This window comes from Setaria italica, chromosome VII, assembly GCF_000263155.2.
Source record: "Setaria italica strain Yugu1 chromosome VII, Setaria_italica_v2.0, whole genome shotgun sequence".
Classification (NCBI taxonomy): Eukaryota; Viridiplantae; Streptophyta; class Magnoliopsida; order Poales; family Poaceae; genus Setaria; species Setaria italica.
Window position 1 is genome coordinate 29,894,142 of NC_028456.1, and position 26,577 is coordinate 29,920,718.

Sequence of the window (26,577 nt, forward strand, 5' to 3'; positions counted from 1 at the left end):
AAATCCAGAAAATTCTAGATAAATACTTTAAATCACGAAAAATACTCTGAAAATCCCAAATATTCTGATAAAAATCTCAGAGACATTTTGGGACACGAGGAATCCAAATAAAATATTTAAAGCTCGTGAAAAGTATTTTAGAACCATCCAAAAATTGGATTTAGCTCTAACAAAAGGAGAATAAATTTTAAAAAAAATTGAAAAATTCTCAGAAGGGTCTGGACAACATGTAAACGTGTTTTTGAAACTTTTACACTCATGAGACAACAAGATGCATCGGCATGAATGCGCAGATAGAGAATAACATTATTTAATTCCGAAAAGCAAATAATTATTTTTTTCGTGTGCTAAATTTCCCGTGAAGAAAAATAAATGTTGAGAAGAATTTTAAATTATGGAAAATTGTTGTTTAATTAATCCTTTTAATCATATTTTGAAATTTGAAAATTTCAAGGTGTGACATAACATTTGGTGACTTTATGGTGGCAAGTACTCCCTCCGTCCCTAAATAACTGTCTTTTGGTTTCCGTGCCGCAAGTTTGACTGGATTTGTAGAAAATACGTGCACCATTTGTATCTTCAAATAAATTTATTAAAAAATTAGATTCGAATATCTATCTAATGATATTAATTTTGTGTCGTAAATATTAACATTTTTTATATATATTTAGTCAAAGTTGTTTTTAGGAAGCGAAAATAACAATTATTTAGGGACTGAGGCAGTATTTTCTAATTTTAGGGGCCACGATATTCACCCCCATAAAAAAAGTGCAGGCGCTCTTGCGAGCAAGTTGAAAGTGATGACGAATAATGAATCAGGTGTCACGGCAGTTGGCGTGGGTTAGTGACGAAAGCAGTTTACTTACGTGAGCCGAGCCCAACAGGCTGCCGTAAGCTCCCTGGGCAGCTTGCTGTGGAAGAAAAAGCAGCTTGCTGTGGAAGCAGACAGAGGCACAGAGCAGGAGCTTCCTGGAACGTGCGGTTCCAAAGGAGCACGGTCCCACCGGCCCCGCACCCCCGCAGCACTCACGACGACCCCCGGCCGTCTTTACCCCCCGTCCCGGCTCTGCCCCTGCGTCCGCTTCGCGAGCGGCTGCCTTCGCGCCGAAGCACCAGGGGCAGAACCGGGCAACCACAACTCGAGATTCGTTGCTTCACCACCCGCCTCTGCACTTCCTCGCGTAGTCGTAGTACACTAGTACAACTGATTTGACGTGTTGCATCATGTCGAAATCTTCCACCGCAGCCGGCTTTCGCAATAGTATAATTAGGAAAACAATCTTTACTCCAATCACGTAGAGCACGTCTCGTTACCTAAAAACATACTCCTCCTCCCACTTCTTTGCTCTCGACCTATGGGATGGCAACGGAACCCTCGTGCCTTCTTCACAATTCAACTCATTCCTATCTATTTTTAGCTCAAAATCGTATATTATTGTGGTCAAGAATTTTATATTAAATTAGAGTACGCGCGGATTACGACAATGTCGACGCACATTCCCTAAAAAAAATTCCTTCACCCATCCACACGGGACGGGGGAGTACGGGGCTTGACTTGGATTGACTCGCGGTTTCCAAATTCCAGTTCTGCCCCTCAAATTTTGTTTCCTCGTACTGCCAGTTGGCCAACTTTCCCGACGACGGCCACCCCGGCACGACGCGAGCACACGGTATAACTACCCCCGCAAACCTCTGCTGCCCCTGCGCTTTTATTAGCGGGGTACTCAGAAGCGGATTTGCTCCGGAAAACAAAATCCAAAACCCTCGCGCGTTCGGTTCGGTCGATCGGCAATCGCGATGGATTACGAGCGCGGAGGCGGTGGTGGGCGCGGCCGCGGGAGGGGCCGTGGTGGCGGAGGCAGCGCCGGCGGCGGCGGAAGAGGAGGTGGGTACGGCGGCCGCGGAGGAGGTGGGTACGGCGGCCGCGGAGGAGGCGGGTACGACGGCGGCGGCCGCGGAGGAGGCGGGTACGACGGCGGCGGAGGAGGAGGAGGAGGGGGATACGGGCGTTACGAAGGAGGAGGCTACGGCGGGGGCCGTGGAGGCGGCGGCTACCACGGCCCGCCTCGCGGAGGCGGATATGGCGCGGGAGGGCGTGGCCCCGGCGGTGGTGGCAGACAGGCGTACGGCCCCGGCGGTGGGCGCGGCGGGAGCGCGTGGGCGCCGCCGCCGGGTTCGGGGAGAGGTCGCGGCGGCGGCGGCAACGGAGCGGAGTACGTCCCCGTCACCAGGGCGCCCGCGCCGGCGCCTACATCAATGGGGATCGCGCCCAAGGACAAGGAGGCGCTTAGCGCGTCGGGGTCCGTCGGTAAGCGCTTCTCCGGATTTACTCGCGCGAATCGCGCAGCTCGTTACTTCGTTATCACGTTGTTCTTAGTGTTCACAAAATTAAGTTCGTCAAGGCTGCCTGGAATACTCTGTTTTCTTTGCATGCTATGCGCGTTTCTCCACGGCGGGTCGACGGTAGATTAGGCGCCGCTTATCATGTGGAATTTACCGTCTTGCGATTGCAATTCCCCCGCTGCCTGCCTGCTGGTTCGTGCTCACGATCTAGATTAGAGTACAACCCCATGGTTTTCGGTTTCTGAATCGAGGTTTAGCATTGTAGATTAGATGAGTGCTCCAGGCTTGTGGATCGAGTTTTAGATTCAGTAGTGGAGGATCTCTCTTAATGACAATAGCTGTTCATCGGTTTTTGATGCATTAGAGCTATATAGTGGTCAGCTTTATGCTGTAACTGTCTGTGTTTATATGACTCGTTTATGTCTTTGCTCCAAGAGGTCCCAGCAGTACTGCTTTATGTCTTTTGTGACTGGTGATACATCTGGTCACTTTAGTTTCCCTTTGGTTAGCGAGTAATCTATTAATTTTCCGTTGTGCTTTTGTGCCTGCTTGCTTGTCCAGTGAGTAGTTTTCTTTTGCAGTAGCTCAACATTTTTTCTCAGTTGCCCCTGTATTTTTGGACCTCTCATGCATGTCATTCTGCTTCCTTCTTATTAATGCCACCTGGATTTTTCAAAGAAGAAAAAAACTGTTTCATATAAAATGCATGAGGGGGATGTATCTGTCTAAGTCTACACACAGTAAAAAGAGAAGATATTTACCTATTCGCAAACTTCCCCACCCCTGCCATTTTGAGATTAGAATTGAATAATTAAGAGGATACACATGACATGAAAAAATAAGAAGGGAAAAAACATCTGGAGGGGAGTCTTTTTCCCCCCCCCCTAGACATATCTTTTGATGATTCAGGTTGTTATTACTTGTATCATTTGACAAGTGTATCTAGAAAGCTCTCATGGCTGTTACCACCATTTGTCTGACACTGAAAAGAACACTTTTCTCTTTTTTGCACTTTCTTAATACTGTTGTATTGAAGCAGGCTTGGCAGATGTCAATAGAAATTGCTTCATAAGCTTGGAGAATTATAATAAATAAACTTTATGGACTGATTATGGAACAAAAGATTGCAGTGGAGAATTTGTTTGTACCACAATTTTAATATGGGACATTGTTGGGTCAAAACTTATTAAGGGGTACTATAGCACAGTTAGTCTTTGTTTAGCTTGGTTAGTCTTTGATTAGCTCGGTTAGTCTTTGATCATTTAACACCATACTATATTACTGCTTTTTAATGTAAAATTGACCTCGGCTGTTTCTAATTGCTGTCTTTTCTTGTAGAACGCATTGACTCCAGTGAATTGGCAAGAGGAAAACCTTCATCATCACTAGTTGCCACGCCTTACGCTGGAGCACGTGTGCCAATGCAAAGACCTGATCGTGGAGGCTCATCATCTCAAGCAAATGTCAAACTTTTGGTGAACCATTTCATTGTCAAGTACCGAAAGGCGACAACAATTTTTCATTATGACATAGACATCAAGCTTGATCAAGCTTCCCCTAAGGCTTCGGGCAAGGAGCTCTCCAAGGCAGAATTTCTTTCTGTCAAGGATGAGCTCTTCAAGGACACCAGCTTTCGACGTCTTTCGTCATGTGTTGCTTATGATGGCGGACGAAATCTATTCACTTCTGCTGAACTTCCAGAAGGTTTATTTCGTGTGAGAGTTCGGTCCAAGACCTACATTGTATCTGTAGATTTGAAGAAACAGCTGCCATTAAGTCAACTCTCAGAGTTACCTGTGCCTAGAGAGGTCTTGCAGGGTCTTGATGTCATTGTGCGTGAGGCCTCTAGATGGCGCAAGATTATGGTTGGTAAAGGATTTTACTCACCAAATAGCAGTCTGGACATTGGGCAGGGTGCTGTGGCTCTGAAAGGAGCACTACAGACCCTTAAACATACTCAGCAAGGGCTGATCCTATGTGTTGACTATTCAGTTATGCCGTTTTACAAAGCTGGGCCAGTGATGGATCTTGTTGAGAAGATAGTGGGGCGCCTTGATTACAGGACAACTCTGAACAAGTGGCAACTGGAAAATTTGGAGTATGAGCTTAAAGGCCGACGTGTGACTGTGATTCACCGCAGGACTAATCAGAAGTACATTGTGCAAGGTTTGACACCCTTGCCTGCCGGCCAGTTGACCTTTGTGGATGCTGAAACCGGGCAAACGAATAGGCTTGTTGATTATTATGCTCAGAAACATGGCAAGGTGATTGAGTATCAGATGCTTCCATGCCTGGATTTGAGCAAGAGCAAGGACAAAGCCAATCATGTGCCAATTGAGCTTTGCACTCTTCTTGAAGGGCAGAGGTATCCAAAGGCAAATTTGGATAGGAATTCTGATAGAACACTAAAATCGGAGGCCCTAATTCCTGCATTTAAGCGGAGGAAGGAGATTCTGGACTTGGTGAATGCTACAGATGGGCCTTGCAGGTACTGTGTTTCATTCTGTTCTTTTGTTTATTGAATACTCCTGTTCCTTTGTCAACCTTAAAAACTTGAGGTACTGCTATGCTTAACTGTTAGTGAAATTTAGGGCCTGTTTGGTTAGCATTGCTTATAAATAAGCAACTTATAAATAAGCAAATAAGTTGCTTATGACCCAAACACCCTTGCTCTTGCTTATAAGTTGCTTATGCATAAGCAAATAAGCAAGTTTGGAGCTGCTTATTTTGCTTATGGGGTGCACTTTACCCCCCTACCCTCCCCCACTTTTCTCTCTCTCCCCCACTTTTCTCTCTCCCCCGTCTGCCATCCTCCCCCAGATCCCCTTCTCTCTGGTTCTCCCACCCCGGCGCCGCGCCCGATCTCCGCCCGCCGCTCCCTCCCCGCCGCCGCCGCCGGCCTCCGCGCGCCGCTCACGCGACGGCCCGCCGCTCCCGGCCCGCCTTCGGCGCCGGCCTCCTCGCGCAGCTCCCGGCCCGCCTCCACCGCCGGCACACGCAGGCGCAGACCACGACGTCCCGCCGCAGCGGCCACCGCTCGGCACCGGCGTCGACGCGCCGCACGATCTCCGTGAGCAGCTCCGGCAGGAGGCGCGACCACCGCTCCTCGTCGACCTCCTCCTCCTCCTGGGCCGCCGGACCCACCTCCGGCGTGACCGTCGCCTCCCCGCCGACGGCGCCGCCGAGCGAGGAGCGGGAGGCGGACGACAGCCAGGACGCGCTGCGCCGCCAGGAGACCATGGTCGGGCGGCCGGGCGCCGATTTCCGCCCCCCGAAGCGTCTAGCAGCTTCGAGACGAGATGGGGAAGGAGATCGATTGGCGCGAGCGGAGCGGGGGAGGAATAAAGGGGGGAACGAAGCAGCGAAGAGAAGCGAGCGAGAGAACAGGGAAGGAACGAAGAAAAAGAACCAGGACCAGGACAACAGGAGCACTAGTATTAATTAGGGGTAGAGGGAAATGGGATGGCATGGGCAAATGTGTCAATAGCACTCTCATTTATTGCAAATAAGCAACCCAAACCAAACACCTTGACTTATAAATAAGCAACTACAATAAGCAACTTAAGCAATTTATTTATAAGCAATGCTAACCAAACAGGCCCTTAGATGCAAAATGCAGTTGATTTTGCTAATAAGTTAGGGCTATTCATTTTCTGTAATGATGTCTATTCGTCGTGACTCAGTTTTACCTGTAACCAAACTATTACTCTTTGGGATTTCCGTGTTTAATTTGTTTGCTGCCATTTTTTCTCCGACAAATGCACAACTGTTTCACATTTAATTTGTAGGACAGCAAACAAAGTGATCCTTTTCTTTTCAACAGAGTATGTGATTTTTTACCAATTACTAATCATCATTTCATTTACAGTGGTGAAATAGCACCGCAATTTGGGATTTCCTTGGATGTGCAAATGACTGAAGTCATGGGTAGGATCCTTCCCCCACCCAACCTAAAACTTGGCGCCCCCAATGGCCAGACCAGCAAATTCAGTATCAACCACGAGAGTTGCCAGTGGAACCTTATGAATAAGAAACTAGTAGAGGGCTGGGATCTTCAGTGCTGGGGCATCGTGGACTTCAGTGCACGTACTTCTCACCCCAGGGAGGAGTCCCTCAATGGATGGATGTTTGTGGAAAAGATAGTCAGGAAGTGCTGTGAGCTCGGCATCCGGATGAACACTGATCCATGCTTCGTGCACAAGTCAGAAATGGCAGTGCTCTCTGATCCACATCGACTGCACGAGGAGCTAAACAAAGCAAAACAAGCAGCAGTGAGCAAGGAGCAGAGGCTGCAACTCCTGTTCTGCCCGATGTCCGAGCAGCACCCAGGTTACAAGACACTGAAGCTGATTTGTGACACGCAACTGGGGATCCTCACCCAGTGTTTCCTGAGCAAAATTGCGAACAAGCAGCAGGGCCAGGACCAGTACATGACCAACCTTGCCCTTAAGATCAACAGCAAGCTTGGGGGCAGCAACGTCCAGCTGTATGACTCGCTCCCACGTGTCAGCGGTGCGCCATTCATGTTCATCGGAGCTGACGTTAACCATCCGTCACCCGGGAACGTGGAGAGCCCGTCAATTGCAGCTGTGGTCGCGTCTATCAACTCTGGCGTCAACAAGTACGTGTCAAGAATCCGCGCCCAGCCACACCGCTGCGAGGTGATCCAGCAGCTTGGTGAGATCTGCCTGGAGCTCATTGGAGTCTTTGAGAAGCAGAACAGCGTCAAGCCAAAGAGGATCATCTACTTCCGTGATGGCGTGAGCGACGGCCAGTTCGACATGGTCCTGAACGAGGAGCTGGCGGACATGGAGAAGGCGATCAAGGTGAACGGCTACTCGCCGACCATCACCGTGATCGTGGCCAAGAAGCGGCACCACACGCGGCTATTCCCTAAGGACCAGGGCCAGCCGCAGACGAAGAACGGCAACGTGCCGCCCGGCACTGTGGTGGACACGGGCGTGGTGGACCCATCGGCTTACGACTTCTACCTATGCAGCCACAACGGGCTGCTGGGGACGAGCCGGCCGACGCACTACTACAGCCTGGTGGACGAGCACGGGTTCGGGTCGGACGACCTGCAGAAGCTGATATACAACCTGTGCTTTGTGTTCGCCCGGTGCACCAAGCCGGTGTCGCTGGCGACGCCTGTCTATTACGCCGACCTTGCGGCCTACCGCGGCAGGCTCTACTATGAGGCGGGCATGAGGTCGGGAACTTTTGAAGCGGGGAGCTTCCCGAGGCTGCACAAGGACCTGGAGGACAACATGTTCTTCATCTGACCCCAATTCTCTTCACCGGTGTCATGGAGCATGGTCTTGTGGTAGATCATGCTGCGTTTTGTTGGTCGTGTCTTTTCTTTTGTAATGCAGTGACTGAAGTTCACTTTTAACTGTACTTGTGTTGCGTTTTTGTCACCCTCGAGAGTTTGAACAGTGGATCTGGTGTAAACATGGTTTGAGTTAACGAAACTTTAATTACTGTGTTGTCCAGGCACTGTATTCCATTGATATGCATCCTGGTCAGGTTATCGAGTTGCAGTGCAGCGCAAGGTGGCGGAGTGGAGAAGCGTCAGGCGCCGCACCCCAACCAAGCAGTGTTGCGTGCATTTCAGACATGTCCAACTCCAACCTGACTCAACGATGCATTCATATACCAACGCAGAGTTTATACAGTTAGAACGTAGTAGGGAAATTAAGCATCTGTTGCACATAGCATCATGCACACCAACAGGGCAACAGGCAACAAAGTTCCAACTGAAGGGGTGAAAAACATCTTATACATCGTACTTTGTGCATGCCAACCGGCAATATGGTGGGCATACCATATTGTACCGTCAGCACATAAAAGAGTAGTGCATTCATCTTCCTTGGGAACCACCTAACCTAGTATTTACACATAGCCAATTATATACAGAGAAGCTTCTACACGACCCTACCCTAGGCTACCGCACCGACTCACCGAGATCCACCGAACATCTAGTTCTCAGGCAGTTCATGATAATGAAAATGGAAGACACAAGACCTGCCACCGAGTGTTCAGCAGCCCTGTGTTCTTTCATATGTAAATGGGACAGTAGTTAGAGACTTAGAGGTGTTCTACTGATTCATCAGAGAACAATGATATTATATTGACATGTGAGGTGCCGCACTTATTACATGGAAGTTGGAACCATATTTTTACCTTATGGTCCAGAAGAAAGCCACACATTGACACATACTACATTCCAATCCAAGAGCATGGGCACAGCCATATATGCCCGTATACTCAAAGAGCGCACACTAAGACATGGACACTCGCATGCATTCAGACGCGGGCATCCTGAACAAAGACACACACACAACAAGGGAATCGGAATCCAATCCGACTCAGTACATGAGCACAGCTAGCTGCAGCTGCTAATCTGCTATGCCCCTGCTGCAAACCTGCTTGCATTCACTTTGCAAGCACAGCACTCCGCACGGAGGAAATGCACACACAACACAACACAACACAAGCATGAACGAGGAATTATGGGCGAATCACACATACGTAAGATCGAGCTGCTTGCACACACAAGCTAGTAGCAGTCCTGGGAATCAGCGACGAATGGATGAAGGATGGAGAAGAGTGAAGACATTTCCTTAGCAGGTGCCGATCCTTACTCTTTGTCCTGATGCTGCGTCTTGTTGTGTATAAGTTTCTTGTCATGTGCATGAATGTCTCTCCTCACCTCAAGAGGGATACTGTCACCGTTGAACTCTAGCTCCTTCAATTCCGGAAGTTTGTTGATGCCAGAGAGAGATTTCAGCTCGATGAAGGACCAGATGATCTTCTCGAGCTTACAAGCAGATTTCTCGGCGAAGCTGATTTCCCTGATCTTCAGGCACTTGACAGTTAGATGTTTGAGCTTTGGGAACTCATCTTCATGGAAGGTAAGCTGGATTTCGTCATAAGAATTGTCCAAGAGAAATAGCATGCACAGCTTTGGTTTCTTTGCAAGGATTTGTAGATCATCTTGCTTCAGGCATGTATCCAAAAGGGTCACCTTGGTAATATGATTTGCAGAGGTAAATAATGAAAAAAGGTTCCTGTCACCCTTCAAGTCAATCTCCTTCAATTTTTCAAGGCCGTCGACTCCAGCAAGAGACTTTATGTTTGTGTCGGACAAGACAATCTTCTCGAGCTCAGGAGCTCCACCTTCAAATTTAATGTCAGTTTGCAAGATTGCGCCCTGGACAAGGAAGTACTTTAGATGTTTGAATTCTTCCTCCCTGAAAGTGAGCGTGCTCCTGGTAATTGCCCCAGCATAAGCTGTCCCATCTTCAACTGTCACAGCAGAAGGTGTCCCATCTTCAGGTAATAAAACCAGGAACTCGTTGCCCTTCAATTCGAGTTCCTTCAGTTTTGGAAGGGCACCGATGCCACAAAGATGCTTTATGTTGGTGCGGAATAGCACAATCTTCTCAAGCTCCGGAGTTGCTTCATTTTTAAATTTGATCATGCCAGTCTTGTGGAGACACTCGACGAGAAAATTCTTGAGATGTGGGAAATCTTCCTTCTTGAAGGTGAGACTGCTCTCCTTGTAAGCATCGTGTCGGAGCCTGAGGCATTGTAATTTGGGAAGTATGGCGATGTGGATCAGATTATTCTTTTCCAACAAGGTGCGACTCAGAGTTACCTTGGAAAGTTCATCGCTACCTTTAGCAAACAATGTGAGAAGCTGCACAATATCTGTGAAACCATCAATGCTTAGGCTCTCAAGAACCTTGGGGGGTCGTATCAAGTAATTGTACAAGGGTGGTTCTAGTAGCTTTTGGTCGGTGGCAGTGCCCTCAGTTCTGGTTCCAAGTATAGTGACGGAAAGAGACTGGATGCATTCTTTCAAGTCGCTAAGGGCCCAAAGCAGATTCGTGAGGTGAGCTTTCTTGTTCTGGATAACCACACCAAGCTTCCTCAGCTGCCCTAGCTTTCTAATTTCTTTGAGCTCAGCTCCATCCTTTGAAGAAGCCTTCACATTGGACAGTACCTCCATATTTTCCATTTTGTTGATCTTGCGTGGGATCTGGACAGCAGAGGGTAACCGCTTATTGGCCCCTGGGAGCGTTCCCATTTCTTGACTTGTACTTGGATCAACTCTTTGACCAGCCAGTAGGCGCCTCAGCTTTAGGAGCACGATACCTCTTGTTGCACGCTCAGGCACCTTGGTTTGCCGGATATCCAATACCTCCAGCTCATGGAGGTTGTTGATTTCACTAGGCAGATCATCAACATATGTTCTCCTTATGCTTAGATACTTAAGACGTAATATTGTGCTGCAGATGTCCTTGATGTGGTTCTTGTTCAAGTGACGATCACAGCCTTCCAGATCTAGCAGCTTGAGCAGCCGCAGTTTATGCAAGTATTTAGGCCGGAGCTTCTCCACAATTGTGTTAATGTTATCAGAGGCACGAAGTCGAAGACCGCTGGAGGTGGAGAAGTGACGGGCCTGGAGTTGTGACAGGCGTGTGTCCAAAATGTGCTCTTTGTTGGCGATTTTGGTGATGAACTGATGGACTTGGCCACCTACCATGCAGCTCTTGACTTTTCCTGCAGCACTAAGATCAACAGGCATAACAAGCTGCCGGTCTATGAGAGCTTCAAAACATCGTTTTGCATGACACACTACGGTGGGCCAGTCTTCCTTTGTTATTAGCCCTTCTATAGCCCATCGCTCTATTAGGCTTGACCGCTTGATGCTGTGACCTTGAGGGAAAACAGCTAGGTACAACAAGCATGTCTTGTGTTCTCTTGGCAGATCTTTGTAGGAGAACTTGAATATCATCTTAGCCTTAGCCTTGGTAGCATCAGTTGCCATTGAGTTTCCCGAAACCTGCAGGGTGTCATTCAACCTGCGCAGTTCTTCATAGCTCCTGTTGGGATTTGCGTACAGAGCATGAGAGAACATCCTCATGCAGAATTCATCTGGATTACACTTGTCCAAGATGTCACGGAAGAGCTGGGAATTGTTGTTGCCACCTTCATTCTCCCCTTGGCCTGTAATCTTGAGCACAATATCATGGTACATACCAACAAGGGAATAGATTACAGGTTCCCCCGATGCAGAGCAAAATTCTTTGGCCTTCTGCCTGTTCTTTGTGATCACTATCACTGCACTGCCATTGGCGCAAGTCAACAGGCTCAAAGCATTCCTGATCTCCTCCCACCGGGCTATGTAGTCCATCTCATCAATGAGGATGATCAGGGTCTTTTTACTTTGCAGATGCTGATTAATCTTGTCCACTACCCCTTTGATCAACAGTGAAACTTTTATTGGCCACGATATCTCCTGAACCATCTCCATGGTTTCTTTGATAGCAGCAGTAGTACTGTTGGCCTTAGTCTCCTCTGAGTTGTTATCCGTCTGGTCAGGAAGCTGTGGTCGTCCGGGCAGCAACTCCCGTATGATGTCTAGTGCAATCTTGTGGTTCCCTAGTGTAATCTTGTGGTTGTTGAGGATTTCTTTGATGCAATCTGTGGCTTCACCCAATGTAGTAGCAGGATTGGTGGTACTGGTTTGCTGCTGTACCTGTGGGAGCTTGCTGTCCAGGAACACCTTCCTCAGGATGTCTTGGTATTGGATATCATCCAGATGAATTGGGAGCTCAGGCGTGGCAGTTTCCATGTGCTGTTTAAGCATGATGGCCGCCTCGTGCAGTATGTCCTCCAGTGATTGTTGTATCATGTCAGCTCCTTGCTTGTTCAGCGTGAGCTGCAATGCCTGGCGGAGCACCTCCAAGGGTTCGTCCAAGGTAATCCCGGAGGTGGCTTTGAAGCGCTTTGTTTCTTCAGTCTTCTTGCTCTCAGCTTCGGCAATGGTTATATGGACTGCTCCAACCTTGCTCTTGACTTGGTTAATCTTGTCGTAGATATTAAGCCTGTCAATGTTTCCCCATATTTCTTCATACGTTTTCTCCCTGTCTTCAAGCGCTTTCCATGGATTCTTCTCCGCCACCTCACCTCCTTGACCCGTGCCTTGTTGGTGTATGCATTCACGCAAGATGTAGCAGAGGATCTCCTGCGGTAGCAGCGGAAGATCCCATGCGTGGTGCAACGCCTGGAGGTTGATGGAGACAGTCTTCTCGAAATTATGGGCAGCCGCCAAACCCATTGCTCCTTGTGCAGCGGCAGCGCAAGTACCAGCATCCTGTGCAACGATGGCAATGGATGGTATCAGGTATCGACCCTCCCACTGCCCCGCAGCTTGCTGTCGGCTGCTCAAGGAGCTGAACCAGTCGGCTAGCTTCTCGGCACAGAAGTCCTCCAGAGTGCGAGGCTCTAGAGCTCTTCGACGGGGATCAGGGCCACCGGCCGCGGCCGCCACTTGATTTTGGGTGTCGTCGTCGTCGTCGTCGTCGTCTGCGTCTTCTGCAGCGTCAGGCGCAGCAGCAGCAGCAGCACCTTGAGACGGGGTTGAAGACGACGGCGGCGGCGGGATCTCCACGCCGTACCTGCGCCGGCGCTTGCCGACGTCGCTCACCCGGTCCTTGAGCTCGCGCAGCCGCATGGCGGCTCTGTGCTGAGCAACCATCTTCTGCACCAGCCAGTAGGTCCACCAGACGTAGCGCCGGAGGCCGCCCCTGGCGAGGTGGACAGCCAGATCGCCGCTCTGCAGGTAGCTGTCGATGCAGTTGCTGCAGTCGTGGGCGAGGTCCCGGACCTGCTTCATCCACGTGCGGACCTGCTTGTCGTGCCCGCCGGCGAGGTGCGCCGTCATGGACAGGTGCTCCAGGAAGCTGTTCATGCTCTCCATCTCCTCCCTGATGAAATCCACGTCGCTCCCGACGCCGCCCAGCAGCTGCGCCTCCTTCTGGAGGAGGCCCAGCAGCGAGCTCACGGCTCCGGACGTCAGCTCGGCCATCGCAGTCAGGCCTCGATCCGCCGCCCGCCGGTCGACAACGGCGGGACCGGAGAAGCTAGGAGCCTACTAGAGGACATGCAAATGCATTGTGCAAGCATGCGTGGGGTGTGCGTGGCGTGCTGTTTTAGTCAATTTCCATTCGAGACATGATATGACACGAATAGACAGACGATGGTTTGGCTGCCTATAGACAGTTTTCTTTCTTCTCTCCTAGCTTTTGGTTGACGCAAACACGCGCCATTCCATCTCAGCATTCTTCGACAACTATGTCCCTTTTGCTTTTCCTCTTTATACATCCATCTTTCATTCGGTCCTTCTCCTTGAGTTTGGTTCAATCTTTTGCTTTTCCTCTTTATCCATCCATCTTTCATTCGGTCCTTCGTCCTTGAGTTTGGTTCGATCTAGCTACTCTGTGCTCCAGCATCGGTTCCACATCGTCGGCAAAGGACATTCAATGATGTTCCTTCATTCGGACAAAAAGCATGGTGTGCAATATTGGAATAGCATACGTGCGACCCACGGTAAATTGCAGGTGAGACATGCTGGCCACCGACGGCCCGGCCGCGTTCAAGATGCCCACCGATATTCTAGGGTGGTGCATCAAAGAAAATCCCACACCGGTATTGACGACTGACCCTCGTCGCCATTCTGATGATCGATTTGGGGAGTTGTCTCCACGAATTGCAACCCATGCATATCACTAGGATATCCCTGCAGGAGTGTACATTTTCATATCAATAAATAAGGCATTTAGCATGATTAAAAAATAGCAGATTTTCAACATAATGCGCATATATACTTTGATCATAGGAGTATGCTATTACTTCACATCGCAAAAGAAGATTAAATGCAAAGGGGGAAAAAGATAAGGATATACTTCTCTAAAAAAACAACAATCTGTAGAACTCACTTGGGTTAGTTGACCATTCCCAGGAAACGGCTGCTGTTGCAAGGTTGAAACCGAGGCGGCCTGCAGGCAACACAAACCTGAGAATCTTGTTGCTTAATCAACACAATAAAGAAATTTAGGTTAGAGATGAACACAGACCTGATCAAACTGATTCAAATTGTTGTGAAGGTTCTGCGAGATACCAAGCCCAAAGTTGTGACCAAGTACATAATGTCCCTGCATGATGAAAGCATCAGCTAGTGTGCTATTTTTCTGGAGCAACAAGGGGGCGTATGGTAATACTTAGCACCCTATTTCTTCAAAAAAAAAACTTAGCACCCTATTTAAGGATTCACCTGCATTAATTGATCTGGAATGAACTGGTTGGAAGTATTCCTTGGTTCTGTCTGTATGTTTCCTGATGTGATATTCAGCTCTCCACTTGGTCCACCCTCTGTTTCATCAGGTTGCCCTGCGTTAATGACAATAAAAGAAATGTTTAGAATGCTCAGATTTACATGCGGAACATAAAAGGCAAAGATCCATAAGGAATACGTATATACACACCTTTTCTCGCTTTCTTTCGTTTATTGGTTTCCAAATCATTTCTACGGCGAGCGACTTCACACTTCTTCTTTCCAGTAGAACCTAGAGCTTCATGGCTACTATTAAGTAGGTAGTCATTCTGGGCCATGTGAGTTAATTGGTCTGTAAAGGAATGTCCAGATGACTTATCAGACAGAGTAGATTGCAAAGTTCCTTCCACTTCTGCAAGAAGTTGATCTGACTGGCTTGCCATCAGTGCAAATGTCTCTACGTTCTCTGCAGCCTTAGCAGCAATCTTATAGAACAAGCGGCAAAGGGCTGCATAACGTCCTGGAATGGAAGATTTTGTGTCAATGTCAAAATTAAACCCATCGGCTTCATCCATTGTCACCAACTTTGCATCTTTCCTCCACCTCTTCAGAAAGTACTGTGAGGAAATCTCTTTAACATTCCTCAGCTCATATACTTTTAATATATGGCAGCATAACAGTCCAGTATTTTCAAACTTTTTGCAAGTACATGCAACCGTACCATTTGATGAGTCAAATCGCACAAGCTGGTCCTTAGTTTTGTTCTTGACAGTAATCATATATTCAGAAAGAGAGCCAAACTCACCACAACCATAGGCCATACAGTCCATACTTAGTTCACACTCCTTTCTAAATAAGTCAAAAGTTATTGGGGTATACAAATTTGCAGCCTGCCACAGCAATGGCAGAGGTATTCTCGGTACCCCTTGGTTGGCTTGGTAATCAGCTTGCATTTCTTCTTGTCTCCTCTTCTCTGCTGAACTTTCAAAAATCTTCAAAAAAGGGGATAGATCTGTATCGATGTCCAAGTACTCTTTGAGCCTAGTGCCAACATTTTCAGCTTGTAGCATGCTTCTAATCTCCCCAGAGAATATTTGTTGATTGTATGGCATGGCCCAATTTTCCCGATCTTCAAAAAGCTTAATTAACCATTCATTCTCTCTAAGATTGTATTTCTCCATTATCATATTCCATGTGCCAACAAACTCCTGTTCATCCTCGATATCAAATATACAGTGTCTAAAATCATTTGTGAATTCTTCAGAAGTAATAAGCATATGTGCTATGGACTTAACAGTACTCTGGTATATTTGCCACACACAGAAACGGTGGATAGTGCCAGGCCATGTAACACCCAATGCTTCCTTCAAAGGCACAGATCGATCAGTCAAAATTGTCTTTGGGTGTTTCCCACACATAGCAATCTTAAAGGTCTCAAGAAGCCACTTGAAAGACTCAACAGTTTCATCGTATAAAAAAGCCGCACCGAATATGACCATTTGCCTATGATGGTTCATGCCTAGAAACAAAGCTAAGGGCCTGCTGCAGTCAAATTCTTTGTAGATCATGTCAAAGCAGACCACATCGCAGAAGTAATGATAGTCCATTATTGACCTTGCATCAGCCCAGAAGAAATTAGTTGCTTTGTTATTTTCATCCACCTGAATCGCATAGTAAAACGATGGATTATCACTCTTCATTCTTCGAAAATAATCCATCAGAGCTCTGAGATCCTCTGATTTCATATATTTGGTAGACTTTGACCGAAGATAATTCTTGTACCCAGGAGGAATGTTACTAGCTTGGCTTCCAGGCTGAACCTTGGCCAACACTCTTTGTGATTTCAACATCTCAATATCAAATGGTGCAGCAAGCTGGTGATTGTGATCATCCACAAATTCTGTGACCCTATATTTACCACTAGGTGTTAACTTTATAGCTATTCGTGCAGGGCAACCCACCCTTGTCTCCGGGCGAGGTCTCTTGGCGTCATTCTTTAAGCGAAGCCCCTCCCTAGAACAGAAATAGACCCTTGACCTGTTGGAATTTTTAGCAGTTTTATCCAAACATCCTTTCCGGACACTAAATCCCATATTTCCTGCATAATTAACATAATACTCGTATGCTTTTTCTTCACTCTCAAAGACCATTCCAACTATGGGCACTCCTCCAGCATTTGAGACGACTTCTGGTGGCAATTCTGGCTCTTCTTCTGCCTTTCCTTCAGGATTATCTGCAATCTGGGGGAAACAAAAGCTCTTACAGAAGTGTGGATAACTAAGTCTATATCAGCTCATCTTTCGTACTATCATGCAAAGCTCTGTTACAAACTTGTGATGATTGGGACTCAAAGTCTCAAACACAGTGAACAGCAGTAACCATCTTAGCATTGGTACCTGTCTACTACACAGTGGTTCATTTATGCAGTAAATTATATGAACCAAAACATCAACATTTCTGATATTAAAACTGCTATGTTAATGCAAAATTCTGCCTAGTGATGACATGGTAAAATTCACATAAAAGTTAGCACATCTGTTTTTTCCCCAAGAATGTTAAATTAGCCTATTTTAATGTGCAATGTGCGAAGTGGTTTTCATTCCTGAGGAACCAGATATCCCGGACTGTACCTGGGTGTCCTCCTTGCCGAGGAACTTCCCTCCAGCACCCCTCCGCCGCCGCTCCGCCAGAGCCTGCCTCGATGGGACCTGCTACCAGCAACAGCAGAAGCAACCGCCAAATAAACTCGTCAGCTTTAGCTGATTGTGTGTGCTCCTCAATCCAATCACCCCACTAAACCAAGCTCTCGTCGAACGAATCGCACCTTACTAGCCGCGCGGTTGACCACCTGGCGGCCGCTCCGCTTCTGCATGTAGCGGAGGATGATGTCCCGGCGCTCCTCGTGCGTGTAGCGGGAGACGCGGATTCCCAGCTCCCGGAGCAGCCGCGACGGGTGGGATGACGGCGGCCCCGCCTTGGACCCGTCCGTTTCGTCCTCGGATGCATGCGCTTCCTGGCCGCTTGCCTTGGGATGGCTCTTGGGAGCGGCACGGCGCTTCTTGGAACTGGAGAGGTCGAGGTAGGTGCGCACGATGTGGGAGATACGGGAGGTCGGGTGACGACGCCGGGTGGGCTCCATTGATGGGGTTGGGGCTGGTTCGCCGGCGGCGGCGGGGTCGCCGGAGGTGGATGGGGTGGCCATGGTGAGGGACCAGTGGTGGGATCGGGAGGACGAAGCCTGGGGGATCGAGTGGAAAAGGTGGGGTGCATGTCATGTGGGACCATGGCCTTCGTGGAGCCGGTGGGACCCGCCTGTCAGCGAAGTGTTCGTGCGCTATCTTCCCCTCTTTTGCTTTTCAATATTTTCCCTTGTATATCACAACCCCAGAAAAAAGATGATATGTTCACAATTACCAGCATAAAGCATCCCATGGATATTGTGAAAAATCCAGTGATCAACAAAAGGAATGAATAACCCAACAAAATTTCACAATGGCTTAGTTCATCGAACAAATACAGAATTACAGAACAAATAACCCAACAAAAATTCACAATCGCTTAGTTCATTGAACAAATACAGAATTACAGAACACATGTTCCGCGATCACCATTCTCAGCTAGCAGTTTGAACAACTGCAAAGAACAGTTTTGTACAACTTTCTACAAAGGGAAGGCACCTCAAGAGATTTGCAACCGAATTTACAGCAGGAAGACATAAATGAGGGAATGTGAATGCATGCTAAATCAAAAGGACCAAAGTTTCCGATAACTATGAGATTTTTTCCTTTTCAGTCACAGCTCCAAGTTATTGAGGATGAATAGCTCAAATTAAGGCGGCCTATATACAGATATCTGAAATCTGATCTTGAGACCTATGAAAGAGGAATGCTTATTCCAACAAATCGCCTCCCTGGAAACAAATGGCATGAAATAGGCATGATTAGCTGACCAGAACATCAGATTCCTCGCTCATGGACGTAGGAATGAACAAACCTGTTTGATTTAGAGAAGAAAAGAATACAGCCTCTGACAGATGTTCATGACTGGTTGCGATTAAGCATGTTCTGGAAAGAAATGTATAAATCTTTGTGCTCTGCTCCAAATATCTCTTCTGCTTTTGACAGGGTGTCCTGCAGATATCATCAAGTAAAAATCATCATTCCAGGACACTAATGAGTTGCCGAACCATGAAAATAGTGGCAGATTACGCTACCTCTCGTGATTGTTTCTGAGCATTGAACTCCTTGATGTTCGCCAAAAATGCTCCAAATTGCTCATAAGAAAGTCTCGTCCTGGGAGTTGTAGGCACAAGCGCTAAGAGAGAGACAAGCTAATAATTGCTGCAAAAGATGAGCAGAATAGAAACAAACCGTGCTTGTCGAAAGAATTCCTTTCCATCTATACGGGGCCGCCCTGAAAACAGGAAATATCGTGGCATCCTCAGCAAGGTCCATATACATAAACTATACTTGCACAGATAGATTGTCACTTTCTTGAACCTGTGAGAGAGCGGCGTTGAGGAGGAGAGGTAGGTGCTGAATACTGATGACTTGATGATCCTTGCCATGATGAAAATGTTGACTGGCTCTCAGATCGAGATCTTGTAGGAGAAGTTGGACCAGATAAGAACTTGGGAGAGGATGGGCCAGTTGAATATGCTCGGGGGGAACCGGCGGAGGATGAAATCATAGGTGCTGAACCAGGAGCTAGTTTTTGAGGTATGTGTGGTGTGATCGAGAACTGGTATCCTGTAAATGCTTTCTATGTAAGTGCCAATGTTGAAAATAGAGTTCATACATTGACATACTTTAGCTGTTCAGTGGTGAGACTAAATTACCTCCACCATGAGTGGATTCAGTCTTTGTAGATCTGCTGGAAGTATCTGAAGAAGAGTGACTGCTTGAAACCTCATCTATATAGTCATTTAAAAAACAAAAGCATGTATCAAGCATGCAGTTAAGGCTATGAAATTTATCAAAAAATGCTATCAAAACTGTAAGGATGTTAAATGGCACCTTTCCAAGAGGGAACTCGGGCAGTCAGATTATCTTCTGCATCATGATCCTGACCAGTTTCAGACAATTGCTGCAGGAATATGCAAATGAAAATCAGCTGCTAACACAAAGTTCCAGCAGAAATGAAGTCTTAAAAGGTGAAAAGAAATCATGACTAAGAGTGTAAGAAATATTTGATCGATGCAACTCACCAATAGATTATCTTCACTCAATGATTTCATCAACTGTTTCTTAAATGCCTCCAACTGCAAAGAAAGAATGAGCTCTGGTAATTGGTAACTAGCAAGGTCCATTTTTCATGTTGAATACAAATAGAGTTTGAATACTCCATGCCAGTGTGAAACTGCAAAGCAAGGTAACTAACAGTAAAACAGTAACCAAACCTTTCCTCTTTTTTTTTGACCGGAAACCAAACCTTTTCTTGTTTCTAATTTCCTATCAAATCAGTTTCAAAAAATCTGGGTCGACATTTTGACATCGATGACATTTCATGTTCAAAATTACTACTGGCGGTTTTCAAAAAGATCATCAACCTAATCTACCACGCAATCTCAGTGTCTGGTTGCTTGCAGCATAATTTGAATCTATATACCAAGAGGCTTGATTTTTCAACTGTACATCTACCATTAAGACTCAACTTATTGAAAGACTTCCAGTGTCATAACTTTCCAACCCAGCCTAAGTTGAACCATCTGACGGAGTCACAGATTTACTAACAACCCTTGAAATCACCAAGAAGATAGGTCAAAGGCTGTATGTCTTCCATTCCGTCACAGTAAGTCACCATCAAAACTACCAACACTACAAACATCACACATACTCTGCACTGCAATGAACACTACGCTACAAGTCTACAACACACAATAGTGAACAAAATTGGCTCTTTCCATACTATAAACAACACTAGACGCACATTTCATCCAAATTCATAAAAATCCACGTTTGGCGCATCCCAAGTGCCCAGAATCATGGTCACTGAAAAGCACATCTCTGACATAAACAAGCAAACAACACTAAAAGAACAATGCTTCGATCGAAGTCCCCCAACAATTCTACTAACTGGACACTCAAAACACACCTCTCGTCAAAATCACAGGCTTCCGGTCACGATCCATGCTGAACATGAAAGCTACTAAACAGAATCGAGAGAATTCGCACTGCAATGGGACCTAAAAACTAGAAAGTTGGTAAATGCCGCACCTTTGCCAAGTTCCTCGCCAGCTTCTTGGTCGTCACGGCGAGCGAGTCCCTCTCCTTCGCCAGCTTCGCCTGCGCACCAAAGGATCCGAGCGAAAGAAGCTAAGTACAGACCTCAATTCTACGGACACGGGAAGAATTACGGCGACGGGGGAGCTTACGTTCTCTTCGAGGGCGGCGGCCAGGCGCGCGTCGGAGTCGGCGAGGCGGGCGCGGAGTTCGGCCTCGGTGCGGTCCCGGTCGGCGAGGTCACGGCGTAGGCGCCCGGCGTCGGCCTCGAGGCGGGAGACGCGGGAGGCGATGGCCATGGAGGTGATCTTGCGCGCCACGTCCAGCTGCTCGTACGGGTCGGTGGGGATCACGGCCAGGATCTCGTCCGGGAGGTGGAAGTCCACGCCCGCCGCCGACGCGGACGCCTCGTGCCTCGCCATCGCCGCCGCCGGGGACGGGTTGGTGGGCTAGTTCGTGGTGGTGGTCGCCGGCGTCGAGGAAGAATAGGTGTGGAAATTAAAGGTTTTCTTTTTTTTCAAAATTCTTTTTTGGACGCGAACATGTGATTTGTCACGGGGATGGATTTGCCTGGCTCCACACTGTTGGGGTGCTCCAAGTCATTTTCTCACTCAAATTTCCTTTTGCTTCCTTTTGAATTTTCTTTGTAGATCCTTTTGGTATTGTACACCGTATCACTAGTATTTTTTTTTGTTGATAGTAGTTAGAGCCATTCCTCTCACCTCACGATAAACGATGGTTAGCATCTTTAAAAAATAAATAAATAAGGGATGGTAGCAATAATGCTGCCATATATATAAAAAGTACTGGTAAAGCAGTACTAGCATATACTATTGAATACACGATATACAAGTACAGCTGTATTTGTAAAATGCTTCAAGCTCGAGCAAATTCTCCTTTTGCTTTGCAGGCAATAAATTTCAGTTAAAAGATTACATATGTGATTTTTTTTTCTCTCCAATCAATAAAGGCCCGATATGCTTATGCGATATTGTGATGTGCTTAATGACTAAGCAGAGTTTTGCTTTTCCAGACTAAGGGTCCCTTTGATAGAGCTCCAACTCTAGCTCCTACCAAAACGGCTTCAGCTCCGACTTCTCCAGTGGAGTGGCTTTTCTAATGGAGCTGAAGCCGTTTTGAAAAAAGTTTGGCAAAACGGCTTCTCAATAGCAACGTGAGTAATTTTATGATCAATTAATACTCGGAGAGGGAGGAAAAACCAGTGAAGCTACTTTTAGCTTCTCCTCTTTAATGTAAGTCGTTTTATAATTTTTTTGCGGCTTCGGTGGTGAAGCTATTTTGAAGTTACCTCTTTAAAAATTTTTTACCAAAAGCTAATGAGAAACTCTTTAAAAAAAACCCTGCCAAAAGGACCCCTGACCAAAGAGGTCCTAACACACACGACTGGTGGAGTACAAAAGTTCTAAGCCTGTTCGCTTCAGCTTAAGCCGGCTGAAAAGCTGAAACGGTTAATTTGCTGTGAGAGAAAAATACTATTTGGTGGCTGATAAGCCGGCTGAATAAGCTGAAGCGAACAGATCTAGTACTCCATATATTCTCCTCGACAACATCCCAAAGATCTAGAAAGAAAAAGAAAACATGTGTGAATATTTTTCAAAATTCTTTTTTGACGCGAATATTTGATTTGTGATGGGGATGGGTTTGCCTGGCTGTACACTTGGGTGCTCCAAGTCATTTTCTCACTCAAATTTCCTTTTGCTTCCTTTTGAATTTTCTTTGTAGATCCTTTTGGTATTGTACACCGTATTGCTAGTATTTTCTTGTTGGTAGTAGTTAGAGCCATTCCTCTCACCTCACGATAAAGCAATCTTCCAAAAAGAAAAGATAAATAAGGGATGGTAGCAATAATGCTGTCGTTTACTCGTTCCGTCCTTATAATAAATTATAGGTTGTTTTAACATTTCTAATTTCATACTTCCTCCGTTTCAAATTATAAGTCATTCCAACTTTCTTGGAGAGTCAAAGCATCTCAACTTTGACCAAATTATAGAGAAGATCATAAAAGTTTATGGCACCGAATAGATATACTATGAAAATATATTTAGTGAAGAAACTAATGATATCTATTTTGTATCATGAATGTTAGTACTTTATTGTATAAATTTGGTCAAACTTGAGATGTTTTGACTCTCCAAGAAAGTTGGAATGACTTATAATTTGGAACGGAGGGAGTAGCTTTTACTACATATTTGACATGTGTTATATCTAAATGTATGGCAAAAAGTTATGTATCAAACAACATACAATTTGGGACGGAGGGCATGGAAAAGAAATACTGGTAAAGCAATAGCATATACTACTGACTACACGATATGCAAGCACGGTTGTATTTGTAAAATGCTTATAGCTCCAGCAATATCTCTTTTCCTTTGCAGGCAATAAATTTCAGTTAAAAAAGATTACATATGCGATATTTTATTCTCTCCCATCAATAAAGGCCCGATATGCTTATGTGATGTGCTTTAATGACTAAGCAAAGTTATGTTTTCCAGACTAACACACCAAGACTGGTGGAGCAGAAAAGTTCTAGTACTCCATACATTCTCTTCGACAACATCCCAAAGATCTAGAAAGAAAAAGAAAACACGTGTGAATATAACTTTTGTTTTTGAAATAAAACGAATGAATATAACAACAATAACCAGAAGGCCGAAACTCCAGACGTGCGTGCTGCTGTATCATACTCTGTTTTTTTTTTTTTTGAGGGACTGATCATGCTCTGTTGGTCTGGCCCATCAACAGCTGCTGTGGCCTGGGCCAAATTGGTTGCGCAGGCGGCACCCGCGCGGCAGCCGCAAGGCAGAGCGCGTGACTTGCGGTGCTCGGGGCGAATGGAGGGGATTAGTACCACCTCGCTGGCCGAGTAGCGATGCGCGCCGAGGGAAAGGCATATTAGGGAGGGCAGGGCGACCCTGAGAAGGCACGCAGCTGCGCGGTGAGCACATAGCGAACTATTCTTTCGCCTTTTACTAAAGAATACCGTGTGCGCGCCGCAAATAGCAGCATACGCCAATTTTTGGAGGGGATTCTCCTTACAGGGGCACCCCTACAATTCCAAAACAAATATTTAATGTATTAAAATTAAAAAAATTTCGCATGACTCCATGCTTTTGGTTATTGATGAGAAACATGTGATATGAAGAACGAAGAAACATTTCGCATGGCTCGTATAACTCGGCACAAAAACGGGTTCATATATTCCGAAGGACGCTAGATACACAGGTTCGCCGAGACGAGACTATGATCCTAAACTGCAGTGGACTACTGGAGTGTTAGCTTGGATCTTTGTACATCGTTGACTTTGCCATCCTGTCCATCTCCATCGCTTCAAAAAGCAAACTATCTTCTCTGCTTGGACTCGAGAATTATTGACAGACAGCATCTGACAAATCATGAAACCTGCATCACAAAACAGAAGATCAACATATGGACTGCTAGTTAAAATTTGTATGACTGAGAACTCAAACGGACCTACATAGTTCATCCAAAAATTATTGAAGATGAATAGGTGGCACCCTGGTCAGTAGAGGTCCTGTCAGACTATAAACATACCATAATTTGGGTTTTATTGCTAATCTTGTTTACTTTACAGACCGCACGCCAACAGTTCTGACTTTAAACTTATATTGCGGCAACTCGTCTTCTTCGTCATCATCCTCATCTTCACTCGAATCATCTTCAACACTGTCCCATTTTGAGTAATCAAGTCCTGAATGGCCTTTTGGTTTTGGAATGGCCTCCCAGCCCTGGGGTTTTGAAGGCAGAGTAGGAGGAACATCAACCTTCTGAGGTTCAGTTCCAGGTTTTCTTTCGAGAATATGTCCATTTGAAGGTTTGTTTTCAAGAACCAGTTTAGTTTCAGGTTGGTCAGACTTAGTGATAGAAGTCTCAATCTTCTGATCTCCTTTTGGAGGAAGTTCATCCTTTTCTTCTTCGAGATACAGGGACTCCTCTTCACACTCAGGAATTGGGGCAAGTGACTTCAAAACAATACAGCAGATGGCCAATAAAATAGGTCAGTTAAGTAAACAAGTCATTTAAACAGCTTAAAATGATTTATGAGCTAATGGAAAATAGAAAGATATGTGCAAGAAAATCACGAACAATAGCTACAACACTAATGTAACCTTTTCTTTCCTGCAAGGTTATGCTCCCTTTTCGTTTGTAAATGAATTATTTAGGAAAGCTGATTTTTTTTATGATCCAATTACAATGCATGTCAGGTAAAGGGTGTCAGGAGGGTAAACCAAAGTGCATTAATGAGAGAGTGAAAACATACTAGCTGTGTCTTCAATCGTGCCTGGAGGTTCCGATATACTTCAGATGATGGATTTATCTCAATGAGCCTGTTGACATCGAATAGAGCTGACTGATAATCTTTCAGAGTAACGAGAGTCTGGGCACGTAACATCAGAGCTCCGGCATGCTCCCTATCCAACTCGAGGACAGATGTACACTCTTCTGCGGCCTATACCAGATATATTGCAAATGGAGAATGCAATGTTAATAACAAAAATGATAATGTAGAAAGGGAACAATACGTGAAGTCTGCAGTCCTAGATGATTCCAGAGAAATTCCAACTGTTACTACAGAGAATCAGATAAGTTGTAGCTTTTGTCTCCTTACTAGCTAATGCATGTTTTCAGTATCATTCGGCCCATGCACATAGTAGATCATGGATTAAGCTATTTAGTTACCCTAAAAAATTCAGGTACTGAAGGAGATCATCCATTCCACTGCCATCATAAGTTAAGTCTGTTTCAATGTTTTGTACTTTCAGAAACCGTGCCTAGTCCATTTTGTAGTACTTCTGCTATTTTTGGTATGGCAACACCAAGCTTTCGTAAGCTTGCAGCTTCTCGGGTTCAGTCCAAACGTTCTAATGGATTCAGTTACATCTCAGCAACTGAGCTACATGCACAGAGATCATCATAACAAGCAATTGAAGATTAGAACAGCTTGACACAACAGTGTCACTCCCTTCAGACGAACGCCTAGCGTATATTCCCCATAAAGAATGGAACCCCCAATCCACAGTCCAAATTACGGATTCAAATAGTAGTTGTTACATTACCACAACTAACAGAATCTACGAGCTCTAAATCGCCGGTATCCTGAAATCCGGACCCGATCAGGACTTGTTTGGCTAAAAATCGATCCCTTTTTTTTTTTACCCAAACTGACACTTGGAAGCGCCGAAGAGACGCCCACCCCACAATCGCCACCGAGGCAAAGTCAAATCGAAGCAACGACGCAATCCGCGAAGGAAAGCAAACCAAGAGCAGGGGAGCCGGACCTTGCGGAAGTCGTGGAGCTTGAGGTAGCAGGCGGCGCGGTTGCTGTGGAGCGCGATGCGCTGCGCGGGGCCCCGCGCCGCCGCCAGCGCCGCGGAGTAGAGCTCCAGCGCCTCCCGGTGGCGGCCACCCCGGTAGAGCTCGTGCGCCCTCTCCACCGCCGCCGAGCCCGCGCCCGCGCCCGCGCCCGCCATCGCGGAGAATCCGGCGGCGATTCGGGGGCCTCACGAATCGGAGGCTGGTTTTTTCGGGGGGAGGGGGGGATTCGCGAGCTGGGATTTTGGGGGATGGATAATCACGAGGAGAGAGTCAGAGAGAGAGAGAGGAGAATGGGGGAGATGATGGCGAGCGGAGGGGGAGATTTGAATGTGGGTGGATGGATGCCTGGACGGTTGCGGGTTGTTGGGTTTTGCTGCCCGCGACCGCGCGAGGAACACGGCTCCTGGGGGTTATCTACCGGAAATGACGGCTTTGCCCCTTTCCTTCCTTAAACCTCGAACCTTCCGATCTTTCCGGATGCAGGACAGATGCAATCCGGCTTGATGTCTTTTGTATTCTCTCCGCATAAAAAAA

General features: G+C 46.5%; 5 protein-coding genes across 8 annotated transcripts; 1 reads left to right on the forward strand and 4 right to left on the reverse strand.

Annotated features, from left to right (window-relative positions):
• The first annotated feature begins 1,699 nt into the window (after window positions 1–1,699).
• LOC101783712 (protein argonaute 2) lies at window positions 1,700–7,826 on the forward strand. The gene is made up of 3 exons (XM_004976750.2): window positions 1,700–2,308; window positions 3,682–4,831; window positions 6,212–7,826. The coding sequence occupies exons 1-3, from the start codon at window positions 1,798–1,800 to the stop codon at window positions 7,623–7,625; spliced, it is 3,075 nt and encodes a 1,024-aa protein (XP_004976807.1). The 5' UTR covers window positions 1,700–1,797; the 3' UTR covers window positions 7,626–7,826.
• Window positions 7,827–8,422: 596 nt separating this feature from the next.
• On the reverse strand, window positions 8,423–13,247 carry LOC101784117 (probable disease resistance protein At1g59620). The gene has a single exon (XM_004976751.4). The coding sequence runs from the start codon at window positions 13,220–13,222 to the stop codon at window positions 8,984–8,986; it is 4,239 nt and encodes a 1,412-aa protein (XP_004976808.1). The 5' UTR covers window positions 13,223–13,247; the 3' UTR covers window positions 8,423–8,983.
• Window positions 13,248–13,344: 97 nt separating this feature from the next.
• Window positions 13,345–17,691, reverse strand: LOC101784522 (protein FAR1-RELATED SEQUENCE 5-like). The gene is made up of 7 exons (XM_004976752.4): window positions 17,292–17,691; window positions 17,098–17,175; window positions 14,679–16,707; window positions 14,468–14,583; window positions 14,271–14,348; window positions 14,133–14,192; window positions 13,345–13,933 (listed from the first exon to the last, which is right to left on the reverse strand). The coding sequence occupies exons 1-7, from the start codon at window positions 17,667–17,669 to the stop codon at window positions 13,823–13,825; spliced, it is 2,850 nt and encodes a 949-aa protein (XP_004976809.1). The 5' UTR covers window positions 17,670–17,691; the 3' UTR covers window positions 13,345–13,822.
• A 244-nt stretch (window positions 17,692–17,935) lies between these two features.
• LOC101784923 (uncharacterized protein At4g15545) lies at window positions 17,936–21,224 on the reverse strand. The gene is made up of 10 exons (XM_004976753.2): window positions 20,841–21,224; window positions 20,683–20,751; window positions 19,674–19,727; window positions 19,483–19,552; window positions 19,305–19,379; window positions 18,967–19,215; window positions 18,838–18,880; window positions 18,681–18,759; window positions 18,461–18,597; window positions 17,936–18,377 (listed from the first exon to the last, which is right to left on the reverse strand). Exons 1-9 carry the CDS (start codon window positions 21,108–21,110, stop codon window positions 18,505–18,507), a joined length of 1,002 nt encoding a protein of 333 aa, XP_004976810.1. The 5' UTR covers window positions 21,111–21,224; the 3' UTR covers window positions 17,936–18,377; window positions 18,461–18,504.
• A 2,551-nt stretch (window positions 21,225–23,775) lies between these two features.
• On the reverse strand, window positions 23,776–26,381 carry LOC101785316 (protein unc-45 homolog A). 4 transcript variants are annotated; one of them, XM_004976755.3, is made up of 4 exons: window positions 26,007–26,380; window positions 24,989–25,177; window positions 24,262–24,689; window positions 23,776–24,108 (listed from the first exon to the last, which is right to left on the reverse strand). In XM_004976755.3, the coding sequence occupies exons 1-3, from the start codon at window positions 26,196–26,198 to the stop codon at window positions 24,291–24,293; spliced, it is 780 nt and encodes a 259-aa protein (XP_004976812.1). In that variant the 5' UTR covers window positions 26,199–26,380; the 3' UTR covers window positions 23,776–24,108; window positions 24,262–24,290. The 4 variants fall into 4 exon arrangements, 2 of the variants coding, with proteins under 2 accessions (XP_004976812.1, XP_004976811.1); XR_215568.2 differs by having other exon boundaries at window positions 23,791–24,108; window positions 24,185–24,689; XR_002678423.1 differs by having other exon boundaries at window positions 23,791–24,108; window positions 24,181–24,689.
• Window positions 26,382–26,577: the final 196 nt, after the last annotated feature.